Source organism: Anomaloglossus baeobatrachus, chromosome 8 (genome assembly GCF_048569485.1).
Source record: "Anomaloglossus baeobatrachus isolate aAnoBae1 chromosome 8, aAnoBae1.hap1, whole genome shotgun sequence".
Classification (NCBI taxonomy): Eukaryota; Metazoa; Chordata; class Amphibia; order Anura; family Aromobatidae; genus Anomaloglossus; species Anomaloglossus baeobatrachus.
In genome coordinates, this window is record NC_134360.1 from 234,493,859 (window position 1) to 234,514,882 (window position 21,024).

General features: G+C 52.0%; 1 protein-coding gene across 1 annotated transcript in view; it reads right to left on the bottom strand.

Annotated features, from left to right (window-relative positions):
- The window catches only part of USP1 (ubiquitin specific peptidase 1), a 49,410-nt gene that overhangs the window by 18,356 nt on the left and 10,030 nt on the right, over positions 1-21,024 (bottom strand). The window contains exons 2-7 of the mRNA XM_075321153.1: positions 19,866-20,091; positions 19,469-19,595; positions 19,253-19,357; positions 19,009-19,169; positions 11,939-12,591; positions 9,531-9,695 (exon numbers count right to left, since the gene is read on the bottom strand). Coding sequence (XP_075177268.1) covers positions 9,531-9,695; positions 11,939-12,591; positions 19,009-19,169; positions 19,253-19,357; positions 19,469-19,595; positions 19,866-20,038 — 1,384 coding nt within the window. The 5' untranslated portion in view covers positions 20,039-20,091. The remainder of the gene's footprint in view (positions 1-9,530; positions 9,696-11,938; positions 12,592-19,008; positions 19,170-19,252; positions 19,358-19,468; positions 19,596-19,865; positions 20,092-21,024) is intronic.

Genomic DNA, 21,024 nt, shown 5'->3' on the forward strand with positions numbered 1-21,024 from the left:
ATCCCCCATGCAGCCTCTCTCCTCCCCCAGCATCAGCCTCTCTCCTCCCCCAGCATCAGCCTCTCTCCTCCCCCAGCATCAGCCTCTCTCCTCCCCCAGCATCAGCCTCTCTCCTCCCCCAGCATCAGCCTCTCTCCTCCCCCAGCATCAGCCTCTCTCCTCCCCCAGCATCAGCCTCTCTCCTCCCCCAGCATCAGCCTCTCTCCTCCCCCAGCATCAGCCTCTCTCCTCCCCCAGCATCAGCCTCTCTCCTCCCCCAGCATCAGCCTCTCTCCTCCCCCAGCATCAGCCTCTCTCCTCCCCCAGCATCAGCCTCTCTCCTCCCCCAGCATCAGCCTCTCTCCTCCCCCAGCATCAGCCTCTCCCCTCCCCCAGCATCAGCCTCTCCCCTCCCCCAGCATCAGCCTCTCCCCTCCCCCAGCATCAGCCTCTCTCCTCCCCCAGCATCAGCCTTTTCTGTCCCCAGCATCAGCCTCTCCTCCCAGCCTACCCCAGCCTCAGCCTCCCCCAGCATCAGCCTCTCTTCCCAGCATCAGCCTCTCTTCCCAGCCTACCCCAGCCTCAGCCTCTCCCAGCATCAGCCTCTCTCCTCCCAGCATCAGCCTCTCTCTTCCCAGCCTACCCCAGCCTCAGCCTCCCCCAGCATCAGCCTCTCTCCTCCCAGCATCAGCCTTTTCGGTCCCCAGCATCAGCCTCTCTCCTCCCAGCCTACCCCAGCCTCAGCCTTCCCCACCATCAGCCTCTCTCCTCCCAGCCTACCCCAGCCTCAGCCTCTCTTCTCTCAGCCTCCCCATCCCAGCCTTCCCCAGCATCAGCCTCTCTTCTCTCAGCCTCCCCATCCCAGCCTTCCCCAGGATCAGCCTCTCTTCTCTCAGCCTCCCCATCCCAGCCTTCCCCAGGATCAGCCTTTCTCCTCCCAGCCTCCTCCAGCACACCGTGCTCCTCTGCCGACACTCACAGATCCGATCGCATACACTCACGCACACACACTGACGATATTGCACATACGCGCTCACACTCACAACATCCGGAGATACCACATGCTTCTGGCCATGTGATCCTCCGGCAGGTCCTGGAAGCTCACAGCACAGTATCGCCGCCGAGAAGCAAGCGATATCCCAGGATGTTGTGAGTATGTGGATGTGATGTGTGTGTGAGGTGTGTGTGAGAGTGATCTGATGTGTGTGTATGTGTGTGTGTGTGCTGTTATGTGCGTGCGTGTGTGTATGTTCCGCCGCTGCAGGACCTTGATGCGCTGGTAACTATGCTAGCATGGTTACCAGCGTATCTCGTCCCCCGCTCGCACGGGAGCCCACACCAGCATACGCCGGCCAGCCCCAGCAATGCGAGGGTATGTGTCGGCTGGTTTGGCGGCGTACGCTGATGTGGGCTCCCGGGGGTACAGTACTCACCTGGGAGTCGTGGCGCCGTGACCGTGTCCGTTCGCGTGGGGGGGCGGGGCCAGAGCTAGCGTGCATTGCGTGAGGGGGGCGGGGCGTGGCCGAGTTGCCAATGCCTGCAGGGTGCCGGGGCGAGACGCCAATCTGTGGGGGCGCGGAGCCTGGGCGAGCGGCCGGCCAATCCGTGTGGGGGCGCAGCCTGGGCGAGAGGCCAATCCGTGCAGGTGGCGGGGCCATGGCGAGCCCAGTGGCCAATCAGCTTTGTGTCACCGTAAGGACACAATTTTGGAGACAGACACAGACAGACAGACACAGACAGACAGACACAGACAGACAGACACAGACAGACAGACACAGACAGACAGACACAGACAGACAGACACAGACAGACAGACACAGACAGACAGACACAGACAGACAGACACAGACAGACAGACACAGACAGACAGACAGACACAGACAGACAGACACAGACAGACACAGACAGACACAGACAGACACAGACAGACACAGACAGACACAGACAGACAGACACAGACAGACAGACACAGACAGACACAGACAGACAGACACAGACAGACACAGACAGACACAGACAGACAGACACAGACAGACACAGACAGACAGACACAGACAGACACAGACACAGACAGACACAGACAGACACAGACAGACACAGACAGACACAGACAGACACAGACAGACAGACACAGACAGACACAGACAGACAGACACAGACAGACACAGACAGACAGACAGACAGACAGACAGACAGACAGACAGACAGACAGACAGACAGACAGACAGACAGACAGACAGACAGACAGACAGACAGACACAGACAGACAGACAGACACAGACAGACAGACAGACAGACAGACAGACAGACAGACAGACAGACACAGACAGACAGACAGACACAGACAGACACAGACAGACAGACAGACACAGACAGACACAGACAGACAGACACAGACAGACAGACAGACACAGACAGACAGACAGACAGACACAGACAGACAGACAGACAGAGACAGACAGACACAGACAGACAGACACAGACAGACAGACACAGACAGACAGACACAGACAGACAGACACAGACAGACAGACACAGACAGACAGACACAGACAGACAGACACAGACAGACAGACAGACACAGACAGACAGACACAGACAGACAGACAGACAGAGACAGACAGACACAGACAGACACAGACAGACAGACAGACAGAGACAGACAGACACAGACAGACAGACAGAGACAGACAGACACAGACAGACAGACACAGACAGACAGACACAGACAGACAGACACAGACAGACAGACACAGACAGACAGACACAGACAGACAGACACAGACAGACACAGACAGACACAGACAGACACAGACAGACACAGACAGACACAGACAGACAGACAGACGCAATTATATATATAGATTCTAACATGCTGTATATAAGAGCCCAGACCGCTGTGTAGAACGTAAGAAGGGAATTTTGTTACTTACCGTAAATTCCTTTTCTTCTAGCTCTTATTGGGAGACCCAGACGATTGGGGTATAGCTACTGCCCTCTGGAGGCCACACAAAGCACTACATTAAAAGTGCAAGGCCCCTCCCCCTCTGGCTATACCCCCCCGTGGTATCACGGGTTCTCCAGTTTTAGTGCCAAAGCAAGAAGGAGGAAGCCAATAACTGGTTTAAACAAATTAACTCCGAATAACATCGGAGAACTGAAAAACCGTTCAACATGAACAACATGTGTACCCGCAAACAACAAAAAAACATCCCGAAGGACAACAGGGCGGGTGCTGGGTCTCCCAATAAGAGCTAGAAGAAAAGGAATTTACGGTAAGTAACAAAATTCCCTTCTTCTTCAGCGCTCTATTGGGAGACCCAGACGATTGGGACGTCCAAAAGCTGTCCCTGGGTGGGTAAAGAAATACCTCATGTTAGAGCTGCAAAACAGCCCTCCCCTACGGGGGTGTCACTGCCGCCTGCAGGACTCTTCTACCTAAGCTGGCATCCGCCGAAGCATAGGTATGCACCTGATAATGCTTGGTGAAAGTGTGCAGACTGGACCAGGTAGCTGCCTGGCACACCTGTTGAGCCGAAGCCTGGTGACGTAATGCCCAGGACGCACCCACGGCTCTGGTAGAGTGGGCTTTTAGCCCTGAAGGAACCGGAAGCCCCGCAGAACGGTAGGCCTCTAGAATTGGTTCTTTGATCCATCGAGCCAGGGTGGCTTTAGAAGCCTGCAACCCCTTGCGCGGACCAGCGACAAGGACGAAAAGTGCATCGGCACGGCGTATGGGCGCCGTGCGTGAAATGTAGATTCTGAGTGCTCTCACCAGATCTAGCAAACGTAAGGCCTTTTCATACCGGTGAACCGGATGAGGACAAAAAGAAGGCAAGGAAATATCCTGATTAAGATGAAAAGAGGATACGACCTTAGGAAGAAACTCCGGAATGGGGCGCAGCACAACCTTGTCCTGGTGGAACACCAGGAAGGGAGCCTTAGATGACAGAGCTGCCAGCTCAGACACTCGCCGAAGCGATGTGATCGCAACAAGAAACGCCACTTTCTGCGACAGCCGAGAAAAGGAAACTTCCTTCAGAGGCTCGAAGGGCGGCTTCTGGAGAGCAACTAGTACCCTGTTCAGATCCCATGGATCTAACGGTCGCTTGTACGGGGGCACAATATGACAGACCCCCTGCAGGAACGTGCGCACCTTAGGAAGACGTGCTAGACGCTTCTGAAAAAACACGGATAGTGCCGAAACTTGCCCTTTAAGGGAGCTGAGCGACAAGCCCTTTTCTAACCCCGATTGCAGGAAGGAAAGAAACTTGGGCAATGCAAATGGCCAAGGAGACACTCCCTGAGCAGAGCACCAGGATAAGAAAATCTTCCACGTTCTGTGGTAGATCTTAGCCGAATTCGACTTTCTAGCTTGTCTCATTGTGGCAACAACTCCCTGAGATAATCCAGCAGATGCTAGGATCCAGGACTCAATGGCCACACAGTCAGGTTCAGGGCCGCAGAATTCTGATGGAAAAACGGCCCTTGAGACAGTAAGTCTGGTCGGTCTGGCAGTGACCACGGTCGACCGATCGTGAGATGCCACAGATCCGGATACCACGACCTCCTCGGCCAGTCTGGAGCGACGAGTATGACGCGGCTGCACTCGGATCTGATCTTGCGTAGCACTCTGGGCAAGAGCGCCAGAGGCGGAAACACGTATGGGAGCTGAAACTGCGACCAATCTTGAACCAAGGCGTCTGCCGCCAGAGCTCTTTGATCGCGCGACCTCGCCATGAATGCCGGGACCTTGTTGTTGTGCCGGGATGCCATTAGGTCGACGTCCGGCACTCCCCAGCGGCGACAGATTTCCTGAAACACGTCCGGGTGAAGGGACCATTCCCCTGCGTCCATGCCCTGGCGACTGAGGAAGTCTGCTTCCCAGTTTTCTACGCCTGGGATGTGAACCGCGGATATGGTGGATGCTCTGTCCTCCACCCACATTAGAATGCGCCGGACTTCTTGGAAGGCTTGCCGACTGCGCGTCCCTCCTTGGTGGTTGATGTATGCCACCGCTGTGGAGTTGTCCGATTGGATTCGGATCTGCTTTCCTTCCAGCCACTGTTGGAAGGCCAGGAGAGCAAGATACACTGCTCTGATCTCCAGAACATTGATCTGAAGGGTGGACTCCTGCGGAGTCCACGTCCCCTGAGCCCTGTGGTGAAGAAATACTGCTCCCCACCCTGACAGACTCGCATCTGTCGTGACTACTGCCCAGGATGGGGGCAGGAAGGATCTTCCCTGAGACAATGAGGTGGGAAGGAGCCACCATTGTAGAGAGTCTTTGGCCGTCTGGGAAAGCGAGACTTTCCTGTCCAGGGACGTTGACTTCCCGTCCCATTGACGGAGAATGTCCCATTGAAGTGGGCGCAGATGAAACTGCGCAAAGGGAACTGCTTCCATGGCTGCCACCATCTTCCCTAGGAAATGCATGAGGCGCCGCAAGGGATGCAACTGGCCCTGCAGAAGAGATTGCACCCCTGTCTGCAGTGACCGCTGCTTGTCCAGCGGAAGCTTCACTATCGCTGCTAGAGTATGAAACTCCATGCCAAGATACGTTAGTGACTGAGTCGGTGATAGGATCGACTTTGGAAAGTTGATGATCCATCCGAAAGACTGTAGAGTCTCCAGCGTAGCATTCAGGCTGTGCTGACATGCCTCCTGAGAGGGAGCTTTGACCAATAAGTCGTCTAGGTAAGGGATCACCGAGTGTCCCTGAGAGTGCAAGACTGCTACCACCGCCGCCATGACCTTGGTGAAGACCCGTGGGGCTGTCGCCAGACCAAATGGAAGAGCTACGAACTGAAAATGGTCGTCTCCTATCACAAAACGTAGAAAACGTTGATGTTCTGTAGCAATTGGCACGTGGAGATAAGCATCTTTGATGTCTATTGAGGCAAGGAAATCTCCTCTGGACATTGAGGCAATGACAGAGCGGAGGGTTTCCATCCGGAACCTCCTGGCATGCACATGTTTGTTGAGCCGTTTTAGGTCCAGAACAGGACGGAACGAGCCGTCCTTTTTTGGAACCACAAAGAGATTGGAGTAAAATCCTTGCCCTTGTTCCTGAGGAGGGACTGGGATAACCACTCCTTCCGCTTTTAGGGAATCCACCGCCTGCAGCAGAGCATCTGCTCGGTCTGGACGTGGGGAGGTTCTGAAGAACCGAGCTGGAGGACGAGAATTGAACTCGATTCTGTACCCGCGCGACAAAATGTCCGTCACCCACCGGTCTTTGACCTGTTACATCCAAATGCCGGAAAAGCGGGAGAGCCTGCCCCCGACCGGCGATGCGGAGGGGGGGGGCTGGGAGTCATGAGGTAGCCGCTTTGGAAGCGGTACCTCCATTCGCTTTCTTGGGGCGTGTGTGAGTCCGCCACGAATCTGAGTTTCTTTGCGTCCTCTGAGTCCCTTTGGACGAGGTAAATGGTGTCTTGCCCGAACCTCGAAAGGACTGAAACCTCTGCTGCCACTTTTTCTGCTGAGGTTTGGATGTTCTGGGTTGTGGTAAAGAGGAGTCTTTACCCTTGGACTGCTTAATGATGTCAGCCAATGGCTCGCCAAACAGTCTCTCTCTAGACAAAGGCAAACTGGTTAAACATTTTTTGGAACCAGCATCTGCTTTCCAGTCCTTTAACCACAAGGCTCTGCGCAAAACTACCGAATTGGCGGACGCCATTGAGGTGCGACTGGTAGATTCTAGGACCGCATTGATAGCGTAAGACGCAAACGCCGACATCTGCGTGGTAAGGTGCGCCACTTGCGGCACTGCTGGATGCATGATAGCATCCACTTTTGCTAAGCCAGCTGAAATAGCCTGGAGTGCCCATACGGCTGCGAATGCCGGAGCAAACGACGCGCCTATAGCTTCATAGACAGATTTTAACCAAAGGTCCATCTGTCTGTCATTGGCATCTTTAAGTGAAGCGCCATCCTCCACTGCAACTATGGATCTAGCTGCAAGTTTGGAAATCGGGGGGTCTACCTTTGGACACTGTGTCCAGCGCTTGACCACCTCAGGGGGGAAAGGGAAACGCGTATCTTTAGATCGTTTAGAGAAACGCCTTTCTGGGTGAGCGTCGTGCTTCTGGATTGATTCTCTGAAGTCAGAATGATCTAACAAAGCACTCAATTTACGCTTGGGATAAAGGAAACGAAACTTTTCCTGCTCCGCAGCCGCCTCTTCTGCTGAAGGGGCTGGGGGAGAAATATCCAACAGCCTATTGATGGCTGAGATAAGGTCGTTTACCATGGCATCCCCATCCGGGGTATCCAGGTTGAGAGGGGTTCCAGGAATGGATTCCTGATCACTCTCATCAGACACATCACAGGGAGACTGATTGCGCTGAGACCCTGAGCAGTGTGAAGACGTCGAGGGTCTTTCCCAGCGAGCTCGCTTAGGGTGGCTGGGGCCATCATCTGAGTCATAATCCTCGGCCTGTGAAGCCGGGGACCCCCCTGTGGGCTGGATACATTCCAAGTAAGGGGGACCTGAGGACAGAGGCCTCGCCGTGTCCAGAGACTGAGACCCATGCATAGATTGCAAGGTCTCAAGGATTTTTGCCATAGATACAGACATATTATCTGCAAAAACTGCAAAGTCCGTCCCTGTCACCGGGGCAGAACTTACAAGCGTCTCAGCCTGGGTGACTACCTCTCCTGACTCCGGCTGGCGAAGCAGCACCGGGTCGGAGCATTGCACACAATGGGGGTCATCAGAGCCTGCTGGTAGATTAGCCCCACATGCAGCACACGCAGTATACACAGCCCTTTTTGCCTTGGCCGCCTTGCGTTTTGAGGATGACATGTTGCTGCTTCCACAGAGCGATCTGGGATATGCAGCCAGAAGCGCACCTCACAGTGCAAGAAATACAATATCTATATAACTGTACCCAGTACACTGATACACAGTGAGGCACTAGAGGGACCAGCACAGAAAAAACGCTTACCGCCCGCTTAAAAAGCGGGTGTGTGGTCGCCAGATAGCCCCCAGTCCAGGTCTCCCAGAGCCTTGCGTCCTTCCTCCAGCCAGGCATGCATGTAATGGCTGCCGGCGTCTCGAGAGAGGAAGGGGGGCGGGCCCTGGGCGTTCCTGGCCAAGAGCGGGAAGCCTGCTTCCCTCTGTGCCAAGTGAGAGGGCTGGAGCATGTAAATCAGGCTCCAGCCCTCGTCGCTGCTTGCGAACAGCGTCTCTCCCCTACCCTGAATGACAGGGTGGGGGCGGGAACGAAACGGAGCTGCCGGCGTCCTAGGCCCAAAAAGCCGGGGACTAAAGTTATAACCGCCGCCGCCGTAAAAGTGCGGCGGCGGATCCCCGGCGCACCACAAGTCACAGCAGCGCCGCCCGGTCCAGAGGGGGTCGGCGCTGCGTTCCCAAACACAAACAATCCCCCAGTAATCTGTAGGGACACCAACTCCACGTTGCGGTCCCCGGTGCACTACAACACCCAGCCAGCCCGGAGTGTGTCTGTGCCTGCCGGGGACACAGAGTACCTGTAAGATGCAGGGCCCTGTCCCTGATCGTACTCCTGCTCCGAATCCATCAGGTTCTAATGGGTCTGTGGATGGAGCCCGGCATCAGAGCTGAGAGGCCGGCAGGATCCCACTTCCACAGAGCCCTACAAGGGGATGTGGAAGGAAAACAGCACGTCAGGCTCCAGCCCTGTACCAGCAATAGGTACCTCAACCTTACAACACCATCCAGGGGTGAGAAGGGAGCATGCTGGGAACACTATATGTGTCCTCTTTTCTTCCATCCGACATAGTCAGCAGCTACTGCTGACTAAAATCTGTGGAGCTATGCATGGAATGTCTGACCTCCTTCGCACACAAAGCTAAAACTGGAGAACCCGTGATACCACGGGGGGGTATAGCCAGAGGGGGAGGGGCCTTGCACTTTTAATGTAGTGCTTTGTGTGGCCTCCAGAGGGCAGTAGCTATACCCCAATCGTCTGGGTCTCCCAATAGAGCGCTGAAGAAAAATCACTTTATAATACTCGCCTAAACCGGTCGCTGCGGTGGATGTGGCTCAGATGGCAGTCTTAGTCCTCCGGTGCCACCTCTTTCGGCCATCTTCGTCGCCGCCTTAGTCGTCCTTCTGAAGCTGCGGTGCATGACGCATCCGACGTCATACACACTCGCCGGCATTCAGGTCCTGAGCAGGGCAGATCAAAGTATTGTAGTGCGCCTGCGCGGGACCGGCGAGTGTGTATGACGTAGACGCGTCATGCACCGCGGCTTCAGAAGGAGGACGAAGATGGCCGAAAGAGGAGGCGCCCGCACTGGAGAACAGAGACGCCCATCTGAGCCACATCCACCGCAGCGACCGGTTTAGGTTAGTATTATAAAAGTGTTTTATGTTGCACACAGCGGCCTGGGCTCTTATATACAGTATTCTAGAATGCCCACTGGTGGTTGTCGCAGCTTATAGGGCAAAAAAAACTGGTGACATGTTCCCTTTAAGTGCCACCCTGAGAAAGGATGACTAACTGAGGTGCCCTTCAAACCTCCGATGCAAATTCCCCCGCATTTTTGGAGAGAGTACTCACTGTCAGAGGAGTCTTGTGGTTTGGGGGTATCGCTTTCCTGCACTGGAACGCTGATATCTTGGAAGTCTTCCCTCCGCTCGGTGAAACATTCACACTCCAGACATCGCGTCCTTAACACCAGTTGACCCTGGAATAATTTCTCCACCAGCTCAAACTCACTCGTCTCTATAAATGAAGAATCAGAAATCCATCAGGTCATTTTACACGTTTTTTCAGTAACATTTTCTATGGGTTACCCTGTTTGTGCGGCTTATGTACTCTGCAGATCGGGGCCGCACACTGACACTGGTTATAACCTCTTCTACCTTCACTGTTGTGTTCTTCATAGCACTCTGCAGCCAAAGTGTCACTGCCGCTACTACACGGGGGATCACAGTAGTCATCGCATGTTATAGCTGCTGGGGCTTAGCCGAGTGACTGACCATAGGGGGCAATTTTCCCTATAGATGCCCCCAATATATGCAAAATATAAAAAAAAAAAACGCAAAACTTAACAGGGGGAGGTCACAAAAGGGGGAACATTTATCAATATTGTCCAATTCTTAGTGCAAACAGACTAAATCCTAAAATGCAACAGATTTATCATAGTGAAACATGGTATTTGATCATTCGGGACATTTTTTTGTTCCAGATTACACCGAGTGACCAAGTGCCATAAATCTTTTTTTTTTTTTTTTTTTTTAGCACTCCAGATCACTCTTCTTTCCAGTAAGCTGAGCACTCGAAAAAAAGGGTCAATAACCACCAAGTAGCTTAAAGGGGGATGTCCACATTTGGGATAAAAGTCTGCAGTCACTGACTCCTGAATCTTGACACTGTACAGGGCACACGCTGAGACGATTCTCTAGTATTCCTGATGCAGATGGACGCACACGAAGGAGTGCAAGTATGCTAAAATGCATGTACCATTTTTCGGTTTATAAGACACACCCCAAGTTTAGAGGAAAAAAAGAAAGTGCGGAAAAAAAAAAGGGGGTCTAGTGGGGTTTTACGGAGGGGGGGGGGGAGAGGCAATGTGTGGCAGCGCTGGTGGAGCAGGGGTTACAGGAGCCAGGGGCGGTGGTGGAGCAGGGGTTACAGGAGCCAGGGGCGCTGGTGGAGCAGGGGTTACAGGAGCCAGGGGCGCTGGTGGAGCAGGGGTTACAGGAGCCAGGGGCGCTGGTGGAGCAGGGGTTACAGGAGCCAGGGGCGCTGGTGGAGCAGGGGTTACAGGAGCCAGGGGCGCTGGTGGAGCAGGGGTTACAGGAGCCAGGGGCGCTGGTGGAGCAGGGGTTACAGGAGCCAGGGGCGCTGGTGGAGCAGGGTGATGGTGCAAGCAGTTATCTTAGATGCTGTCCCACAGACGGTCAATGGTGCGGGCTTCAAAGATATGGCGCCTGGAGTCAGTGCGTGTGCAGATTGAGCTATTGGCTCAATGACAAGCAGAGATCTCATTTGCACATGTGCCACTTCCGGGCACCATTTTCCTTAAGTCAGATGCAGGGAGATCAATGGACTGGAGGTGGCGCGTGCGCAAATGATATCTTAAGCAGAGAGCTCCACCTGCGCTGGATCAGGGCGCTATTACGTAAAGCCCTCACCACCTGCTGTACAGCAGCTCGCAGGACAGCCACCACAGCACGGTCACTGCAGCATACGGCCCACAGCATTGCCCCTGCTACCCTTCACCCCCTCTTGGTAAACTACAAAATGAGATCTTGAGAAGAGAGCTCCACCTGCGCCGACTCCAGCTGCCATTATGTAAAGCCCTCACCACCTGCAACACAGCAGTCCTAGCACAGCCGCCAGCAGCCACAGCACAGCCGCCCGCAGCATTGCCCCTGCCTCCTGCTACCTTTCACCACCTCCCAGTAAGCTACATTCAAATTATAAGACGCACCCATCATTTTCCTCCCACATTTTAGGCAGGAAGTGCGTTTTATAATCCAAAAAAATATGGTATGTTTTTTTTACGAGAGCATGCGCTGGCACCAGCAATACCAGGGAATCATGACTGGTTGTGTCCTACATACTGTCAAGATGGAGCAGTCTTCAGTTACAACGATTGCAGAATTTTATTTCAAACCTGCATAACCCCTTTAAAATGTGATCTTTTTACACTAACAGTAAGGAAAGAAACATTAAATGTCAAACTATTTTTGTAGCCAAAGAAATAAAAAAAAAAAAAAGTGAGAGACGACTATGTGTGCAGCATCACACTAAAGCAGCGTGGTCAGAGGCTGACATGGGATCCTCACACCCGTCGTGCGCTGCCCCTTCAGGACCCGGTTTACACGTATCGGTGCCTCCGATATACCACAAAGCACCTGCAGATATTGTGGTGAGATTGCGTGCTTGGATTGCATCACTATGCAGACGTTGTGAACAGTCCTTACAATAATAAAGCCTGTGTTACTCTTATTACCCACCATTGGGCGACGTCTTGGTCTCTCCGCTCTCCTCCGGCTTACACTCCCCGCCTTCCTTTGACTGCTCCTGTTTCTCGGATCGGTCCGGTTTGACGTTGGGGTGTTGGACGTCAGTGGAGGAACTTTTAGACGAGCTGTCCATTTTACTCAGACTCTTGAACTTTGATAAAATACTTGGCTGTTTACCGGACTTTAACCAGCTCAATCCTAATCTGGATTTTTTGTGCTGGGTGTTTGGAGCCGGGTCCGCGCTGACTTTAGAACAGTCTCCTTTATCGTCCTGCTTTTCCGCCGCAGATTTCCTTTTTGATCGGGTCAGTCTTTGCTCCTGGGCCGCTGGCTCCTTAGTTAACTTTGTTTTTTTCTTTGCATTCCCAACCTCGTTGTCGCTCTTTCGTTTGCCGTTTTCAGTCTTTGGATCATCTGCTTCGGTATTAGAAGATGCCTCCTCAGACGGGCCGAGAGCCCCCGCTTCGGTGTCACGATCTCCGGGCTCTGCGGTGTCGGCTTGCGGTGCCATCGGCTCAGTCACATGGAAACTTTTCAGCTCTTTTTTGATGTCTTGACAGGCCTCCTGAATGTTTCCCAAAATACACTGCAATACCTCCTGTGCGTCATGCTGGAGGTAGCCTTCATACATAGGATTCAGCTCTCTGGAGAAAAGTCCAAAAGGAAACATTAAGATGTGGATGGCTTGGAAATTATTAATACCGTATTTTTTGTTTTGTAAAACGCACTGGATATATAAATTATGCACCCCCAAATTTGAAGGAGAAAAGAAGGGAATTTTGTTTACTTACCGTAAATTCCTTTTCTTCTAGCTCCAATTGGGAGACCCAGACAATTGGGTGTATAGCTTATGCCTCCGGAGGCCACACAAAGTATTACACTAAAAGTGTAAAGCCCCTCCCCTTCAGCCTATACACCCCCCGTGCTGCTACGGGCTCATCAGTTTTGGTGCAAAAGCCAGAAGGAGGAAAAAAATTATAAACTGGTTTAAAGTAAATTCAATCCGAAGGAATATCGGAGAACTGAAACCATTTAACATGAACAACATGTGTATACAAAAACAGGGGCGGGTGCTGGGTCTCCCAATTGGAGCTAGAAGAAAAGGAATTTACGGTAAGTAAACAAAATTCCCTTCTTCTTTGTCGCTCCATTGGGAGACCCAGACAATTGGGACGTCCAAAAGCAGTCCCTGGGTGGGTAAATAATACCTCATAATAGAGCCGTAACGGCTCCGTCCTACCGGTGGGCCATTGCCGCCTGAAGGACTCGCCTACCTAGGCTGGCATCTGCCGAAGCATAGGTATGCACCTGATAGTGTTTCGTGAAAGTGTGCAGGCTCGACCAGGTAGCTGCCTGACACACCTGCTGAGCCGTAGCCTGGTGCCGCAATGCCCAGGACGCACCCACGGCTCTGGTAGAATGGGCCTTCAGTCCTGAGGGAACCGGAAGCTCCGAGGAACGGTAAGCTTCGAGAATTGGTTCCTTGATCCACCGAGCCAGGGTTGATTTGGAAGCTTGTGTCCCTTTACGCTGGCCAGCGACAAGGACAAAGAGTGCATCCGAGCGGCGCAGGGGCGCCGTTCGAGAAATGTAGAGTCTGAGTGCTCTCACCAGATCTAACAAGTGCAAATCCTTTTCACATTGGTGAACTGGATGAGGACAAAACGAGGGTAAGGAGATGTCCTGATTGAGATGAAAAGGGGATACCACCTTAGGGAGGAATTCCGGAACCGGACGCAGAACCACCTTGTCATGGTGAAACACCAGGAAAGGAGCTTTGCATGATAACGCTGCTAGCTCAGACACTCTCCGAAGTGAGGTGACTACTACTAGAAAAACCACTTTCTGCGAAAGACGTACGAGCGAAATATCCCTCACGACAAACCCTTTTCCAATCCGGATTGAAGAAAGGACAGAAAAGTGGGCAAGGCAAATGGCCAGGGAGAAAACCCCTGAGCAGAGCACCACGACAGGGATATTTTCCACGTCCTGTGGTAGATCTTGGCGGACGTTGGTTTCCTAGCCTGTCTCATAGTGGCAATGACCTCTTGAGATAATCCTGAAGACGCTAGGATCCAGGACTCAATGGCCACACATTCAGGTTGAGGGCCGCAGAATTCAGATGGAAAAAACGGCCCTTGAGACAGCAAATCTGGTCGGTCTGGCAGTGCCCATGGTTGGCCGACCGCGAGATGCCACAGATCCGGGTACCACGAACTCCTCGGCCAGTCTGGAGCGACGAGGATGGCGCGGCGGCAGTCGGCCCTGATCTTGCGTAATACTCTGGCAACAGTGCCAGCGGAGGAAACACATAAGGAAGCCGAAACTGCGACCAATCCTGAACTAAGGCGTCTGCCGCCAGAGCTCTGTGATCTTGAGATCGAGCCATGAATGTTGGGACCTTGTTGTTGTGCCGTGACGCCATTAGGTCGACGTCCGGCATCCCCCAGCGGCAACAGATCTCCTGAAACACGTCCGGGTGAAGGGACCATTCCCCTGCGTCCATGCCCTGGCGACTGAGAAAGTCTGCTTCCCAGTTTTCTACGACCGGGGTGTGAACTGCGGATATGGTGGATGCTGTGGCTTCCACCCACAGCAGAATCCGCCGGACTTCCTGGAAGGCTTGCCGACTGCGTGTCCCACCTTGGTGGTTGATGTAAGCCACCGCTGTGGAGTTGTCTGACTGAATTCGGATCTGCCTGCCCTCCAGCCACCGCTGGAACGCTTTTAGGGCAAGATACACTGCCCTGATCTCCAGAACATTGATCTGAAGTGAGGACTCTTGCTGAGTCCACGTACCCTGAGCCCTGTGGTGGAGAAAAACTGCTCCCCACCCTGACAGACTCGCGTCCTTCGTGACCACCGCCCAGGATGGGGGTAGGAAGGATTTCCCCTTCGATAATGAGGTGGGAAGAAGCCACCACCGAAGGGAAGCTTTGGTTGCCTGAGAGAGGGAGACGTCCCTGTCTAGGGACTTCGGCATCCTGTCCCACTTGCGTAGGATGTCCCATTGAAGTGGACGCAGGTGAAACTGTGCGAAAGGGACTGCTTCCATTGCTGCCACCATCTTCCCCAGGAAGTGCATGAGGTGCCTCAAGGGGTGCGACCGACCTTGAAGGAGAGATTGCACCCCTGTCTGTAGTGAACGCTGTTTGTCCAGCGGAAGCTTCACTATCGCTGGAAGAGTATGAAACTCCATGCCAAGATATGTCAGCGATTGGACCGGTGTCAGATTTGACTTTGGAAAATTGATGATCCACCCGAAACTCTGGAGAATCTCCAGAGTAACGTTGAGGCTGTGTTGGCATGCCTCTTGAGAGGGTGCCTTGACCAGCAGATCGTCTAAGTAAGGTATCACTGAGTGACCCTGAGAGTGGAGGACCGCAACTACTGTAGCCATGACCTTGGTGAAAACCCTTGGGGCTGTCGCCAGGCCGAACGGCAGTGCCGCGAACTGAAGGTGTTCGTCTCCTATGGCGAAGCGCAAGAAGCGCTGATGCTCTGGAGCAATTGGTACGTGGAGATAAGCATCCTTGATATCTATCGATGCTAGGAAATCTCCTTGGGACATTGAGGCGATGACGGAGCGGAGGGATTCCATCCGGAACCGCCTGGTCCTTACATGTTTGTTGAGCAGTTTTAGGTCCAAAACAGGACGGAAGGACCCGTCCTTCTTTGGAACCACAAACAGGTTGGAGTAGAAACCGTGACCCTGTCAGAGCTGAGAGGAATGGCTGCCGGCGTCCTGAGGAGAGGAGGGGGCCGTGGGCGTGACCCAGAAAAGTGCGGGAACTGGTGCCCTACTGTGCAGAGTGAGGGGGGTGGAGTATGCAAAGCATGCTCCAGCCCTCAGTGCTGCCGTCCTGTACAGCGTCCCGCCCTTCCCCTGACTGGCAGGGCTGGGGGCGGGAAGAAAACGAGACTGGGCCGCAAAAGCCGGGGACTCGAGTTATAAGCGCGGCCGCCGTATAAGCGCGGTCGGTGCGGAAGTCCCCGGCGCACTAACAGTCCCAGCCGCGCCGCAGTGATAACCATGGCAGCGGCGGTCAGCGCGGCAGTCCCCCTACACGAACAAACTCAGCGACGCTGAAGTGTGTAATGGCACAAACGCAGTCAGCGCTGCTGTCCCCGGTGCACTAGCACACCCAGCAATGCTGGAGTGTTGCTGTGCGCGGTCCCCACGGGGACACAGTACCTCAAAGTAGCAGGGCCATGTCCCTGAACGATACTCGGCTCCTATCCAGCAGGGTCCTCAGGAGCTGTGGATGGAGCACGGTCTCCTGTGCCTGGAGACCGAAAGGATCCCACTTCACCCAGAGCCCTAATTGAGGGATGGGGAAGGAAAGCAGCATGTGGGCTCCAGCCTCCGTACCCGCAATGGATACCTCAACCTTAACAACACCGCCGACAAGAGTGGGGTGAGAAGGGAGCATGCTGGGGGCCCTGTTATGGGCCCTCTTTTCTTCCATCCGACATAGTCAGCAGCTGCTGCTGACTAAGCTGTGGAGCTATGCGTGCATGTCTGACCTCCTTCGCACAAAGCATAAAAACTGATGAGCCCGTAGCAGCACGGGGGGTGTATAGGCTGAAAGGGAGGGGCTTTACACTTTTAGTGTAATACTTTGTGTGGCCTCCGGAGGCATAGCTATACACCCAATTGTCTGGGTCTCCCAATTAGGAGCGACAAAGAAATATAATATTTAATGTTAAAATTACGGTCCGTCTTATACTCCCAGTGCATCTTATATTAGCTCACCGGGGAAGATACTGTGGTGGAGCAGTTCAGGGGGCAGGGTCGGCAATGCTGCGGGCTCGGAGGAGGGGGTGTCGCGGCTCAGGAGGGTCAACGATGCTGCAGGCTTGGAAGAGGGGGTGTCGCGGCTCAGGAGGGTCAGCAATGCTACGGGCTCGGAGGAGGGGGGTGTCGCGGTTCAGGAGGGTCAGTAGACAGAGGGTCGGTGATACTGCGGGCTCGTGGGTTGTCGCGGAGGCGGCGCCATTGATCTGCCGACGGGATACAAGCTCCATTGAATCGCCAGGGGTTGACAAGATGGACTTCAAGAAAATGGGCGCGTAGACTGCGTGTGCAGCTTGGCCTCAGCGGCCATTTTCTTGAATTCCATTGCGTCAACCGCCTGCAATTCAAAGCAGCCCGAAGGCAGATCATTGGCGCCTACCGCAGTGAAAACACACAGGACCACAGTATAGCCGAACCTCCGTCCATTGACCCTCCTGAGCTGTGACACCCCCTCCTCGGAGCCTGCAGCATTGCCAACCCTCCGTTCACTGACCCTCCTGAGCTGCTCAACTGAAGTGACACCCCCGACCCCGCTCCTCAGAGCCCTCAATATCGCCAGCCCTGCGCCACTACCCCAGTCAGCCATATTTGGATTATAAGACACACACCCATTTTACACCCCCCCTTTTTTGGGAGGAAAAGTGTCTTATAATCCCAGAAAACACGGTATACATATAAAATGGTCACTTGTTTCTAAAAAGGCACTTAGAGAGCACCGATCACCAGGTAAGGACAGTTTTTGTTTTTATATTATACCTGCTGCTTCATTAAGTATTTGGTTTTTTTAATCCTCTATGTCTCCAGTATTTCGATAGTTTATGGTCTTAATCCAGAAGGTGGTGCTCACAGGGATAATTATGCAAAGCTACTTAAAAGCCCGCCCCAGAGGAGCCTGTGACCCACCCCCCTTGTAAAGAACATGAAAACTGGCACACAAAAAATAAAAGGCCCACATCTCTAGAATCATGGCATATACTCAGGAGAGCGGTGGGAATAAAAGATCAAACATTTCCCACTTTTGTCCTCTTTAAAAGGGTTATCTGGCCACTTAAAGCAGCCCCATCACCTGATTTTATGACTAGCAGTGTACAATATTAAATAGATCTTACGACTGAAGTGGCTGGTGTACTTACTGTGAAAATCCATGTCAGAATGGCTGTATAATACTTAACTCCTTCATCAACAGGTCATTTTTTCCACTCCTCCCAAGGGCCATAACTTTTTTTTTTCTGCACAATCGTATGTGGGCTTCTTTCCGTCAGATAAGTAGTTTTGAACACTTGTTTTTTAGTTTAGATTTTACAGTGTTCATTCTAAAAATTATTGACCTGGCGGAAGGATTCTCCCAAGTCAGATTAATAATAATAATAATAATAATAATAATAATAATATTATTACCAAACATGTATGGTTTGTTTTTTGTTTTGTTTTTTTAATTGCCATTTTTAAAGACCTTGTTACTTTATTTTTCAGTCCAGTTAGGGGACTTGAATCTGTGATTGTTTCAATGCTTGTTCTATACATGGAAATACTACACTATATACTTAACTTTACTTTCTTCTATGAAGGCAAGCCTGTGGCTGGCCTTCATGGGTGGACTAATAGTTTAGTGATGGAGGGAAGAAAAGGGCCTCCTGCTGATATGACAACCCACCATGTTTCCACTACTGACATTGGCCTTTAAATGGTTAAACTGCAGTGATTAGAGCTAGCTCTGGTCACTGCTTTTACAAAAAAAATGTGTACATAGCCGGCATCTCCCGAATTAGGAGCAGCCTCCTCCATATATCGGGAAGGGTTTAAAAATTTTAAACAAGGTCTCCGCAGTCCACCTAGACTGACAGCTCTTAACTGACCCTCCTCTGCTGCGGCTGGGTACTGCACATCCGCCTCCTATTGATTAGAAAGGGAGAAGGATATGCAATTCCTGGCCGCTATCAGAAGACGGGGCAGCTCTGAAACTAAGCATTTCCAGCCACCTGCACAGAGAACAGTTGATTAGCGGAAATGGCCGGTTGTCAAACCCTAAGCATAAGCCTTCAATGTTAAACTAGTGGACAAGCCCTTTAAATGAAAGGACAACCCTTTAATATGGCAACATGGTTCCTACATGCAAACTGATGATCACTGAAGTGCCCCCTAGTTGAAGCAATTTACACCGTCCTTCCTGAAGTCTCGATTACTTAGGATCAGACCGCAGACTAACCCTTTGCATTGTGATCTGTGATCCCAGTGTATCATATGCCTATATAGCACCTCGTACCTCAGCGTGTTCAGAAGTCTTCTGGGTTGTGCAGAAAGCTCCGTATCGTAATTATCTGTATTTAACAAATAGCTGACTTGTAGGTGATCTGTGGAATTAATCAAAGAACTCAAACTGCAAATAACCTCATAACTTGCAGGCAAGTCGTCTTTCACATCCTCCTGTAAGATATCCATAATAAATTCAGACATTATAAGATTGTATATAAAAAAAACAAAAAAAAAAAAAAAAAAACACCATTTACTTTATTGTCAGCAGCATGTTCTTTGCCTTCCTTCTCCCTTTTCTTGGATATAAAGTCACAAAGTTGGTTTACACCACTTTTGAACCCAGGACAATAGCATAAAACCTATAAAGAAGCAATGATCATATTGGTTAATTTGTATAATTGTATGTGAAATTAAACAGAAAAAAAAGGCAAGTTGAAGAGAAAAAAAAGTGGAAAAAGTAGCGTCTGTACCTGAAGTATACTGTTAAGGTAGCAGGTGTTCCCAAGGTTGCTGAACCCGACGAAAGGAACCAAGCTCTCTTTCTTCACACAGCAGACGGGGGGAGAGGACGGGGCGGCAGGGACCACCTGATCACAGCTGCAAGAAAGCAAAGTATTTCACCGGACATCACCTACATATCTGCACATGTATACGTCGGCAGGTGACAAACTGTTTCAGGTATAATGGTTTACATTTCCTTGGCATTTGTAAGTTCACATCTAATCCAATGTGTGTGAGAAAATAAGTGCAGTCAGGTCACACAAGGTGCTACAATTGCAATGTGCTGGTGACAAACTTCCCGGGCGGCCAATGCTCAGACACAGCACAATTCTGACCATATAAATTACTATATATTGTGGTTCTTACGCTTCAGGCTCCTTTTCCTCTACATTTTGTTCTTCGGTTTGTGGCGTTTCGGCAAAGTCCAAAGCTCTTTTAATCTCCTTTTTCTGGAAGAAGCGTAGAGACAGGCGGCTCCTTTTGGTGGGGCTGGCTTTGGCCAGCACCGTCTGACTTTCACACTGAGTAACCCCCGGCATATTCCTGCTGCTGTGGTCTGCACCACCTCTGGACGGCACAAAGAGGGGGTCACCTGTAAGGAAAGAAGGGAATTTTGTTTACTTACCGTAAATTCCTTTTCTTCTAGCTCCAATTGGGAGACCCAGACAATTGGGTGTATAGCTATGCCTCCGGAGGCCACACAAAGTATTACACTAAAAGTGTAAAGCCCCTCCCCTTCTGCCTATACACCCCCCGCGCTCCCACGGGCTCCTCAGTTTTGGTGCAAAAGCAAGAAGGAGGAAAAAAATTATAAACTGGTTTAAAGTAAATTCAATCCGAAGGAATATCGGAGAACTGAAACCATTCAACATGAACAACATGTGTACACAAAAAAAAACAGGGGCGGGAGCTGGGTCTCCCAATTGGAGCTAGAAGAAAAGGAATTTACGGTAAGTAAACAAAATTCCCTTCTTTGTCGCTCCATTGGGAGACCCAGACAATTGGGACGTCCAAAAGCAGTCCCTGGGTGGGTAAATAATACCTCATAATAGAGCCGTAACGGCTCCGTCCTACAGGTGGGCAACCGCCGCCTGAAGGACTTGCCTACCTAGGCTGGCATCTGCCGAAGCAAAGGTATGCACCTGATAGTGTTTCGTGAAAGTGTGCAGGCTCGACCAGGTAGCTGCCTGACACACCTGCTGAGCTGTAGCCTGGTGTCGCAAGGCCCAGGACGCTCCCACGGCCCTGGTAGAATGGGCCTTCAGCCCTGAGGGAACCGGAAGCCCCGAGGAACGATAAGCTTCGAGAATTGGTTCCTTGATCCACCGAGCCAGGGTTGATTTGGAAGCTTGTGTCCCTTTACGCTGGCCAGCGACAAGGACAAAGAGTGCATCCGAGCGGCGCATGGGCGCCGTTCGAGAAATGTAGACTCTGAGTGCTCTCACCAGATCTAACAAGTGCAAATCCTTTTCACACTGGTGAACTGGATGAGGGCAAAAAGAAGGTAAGGAGATATCCTGATTGA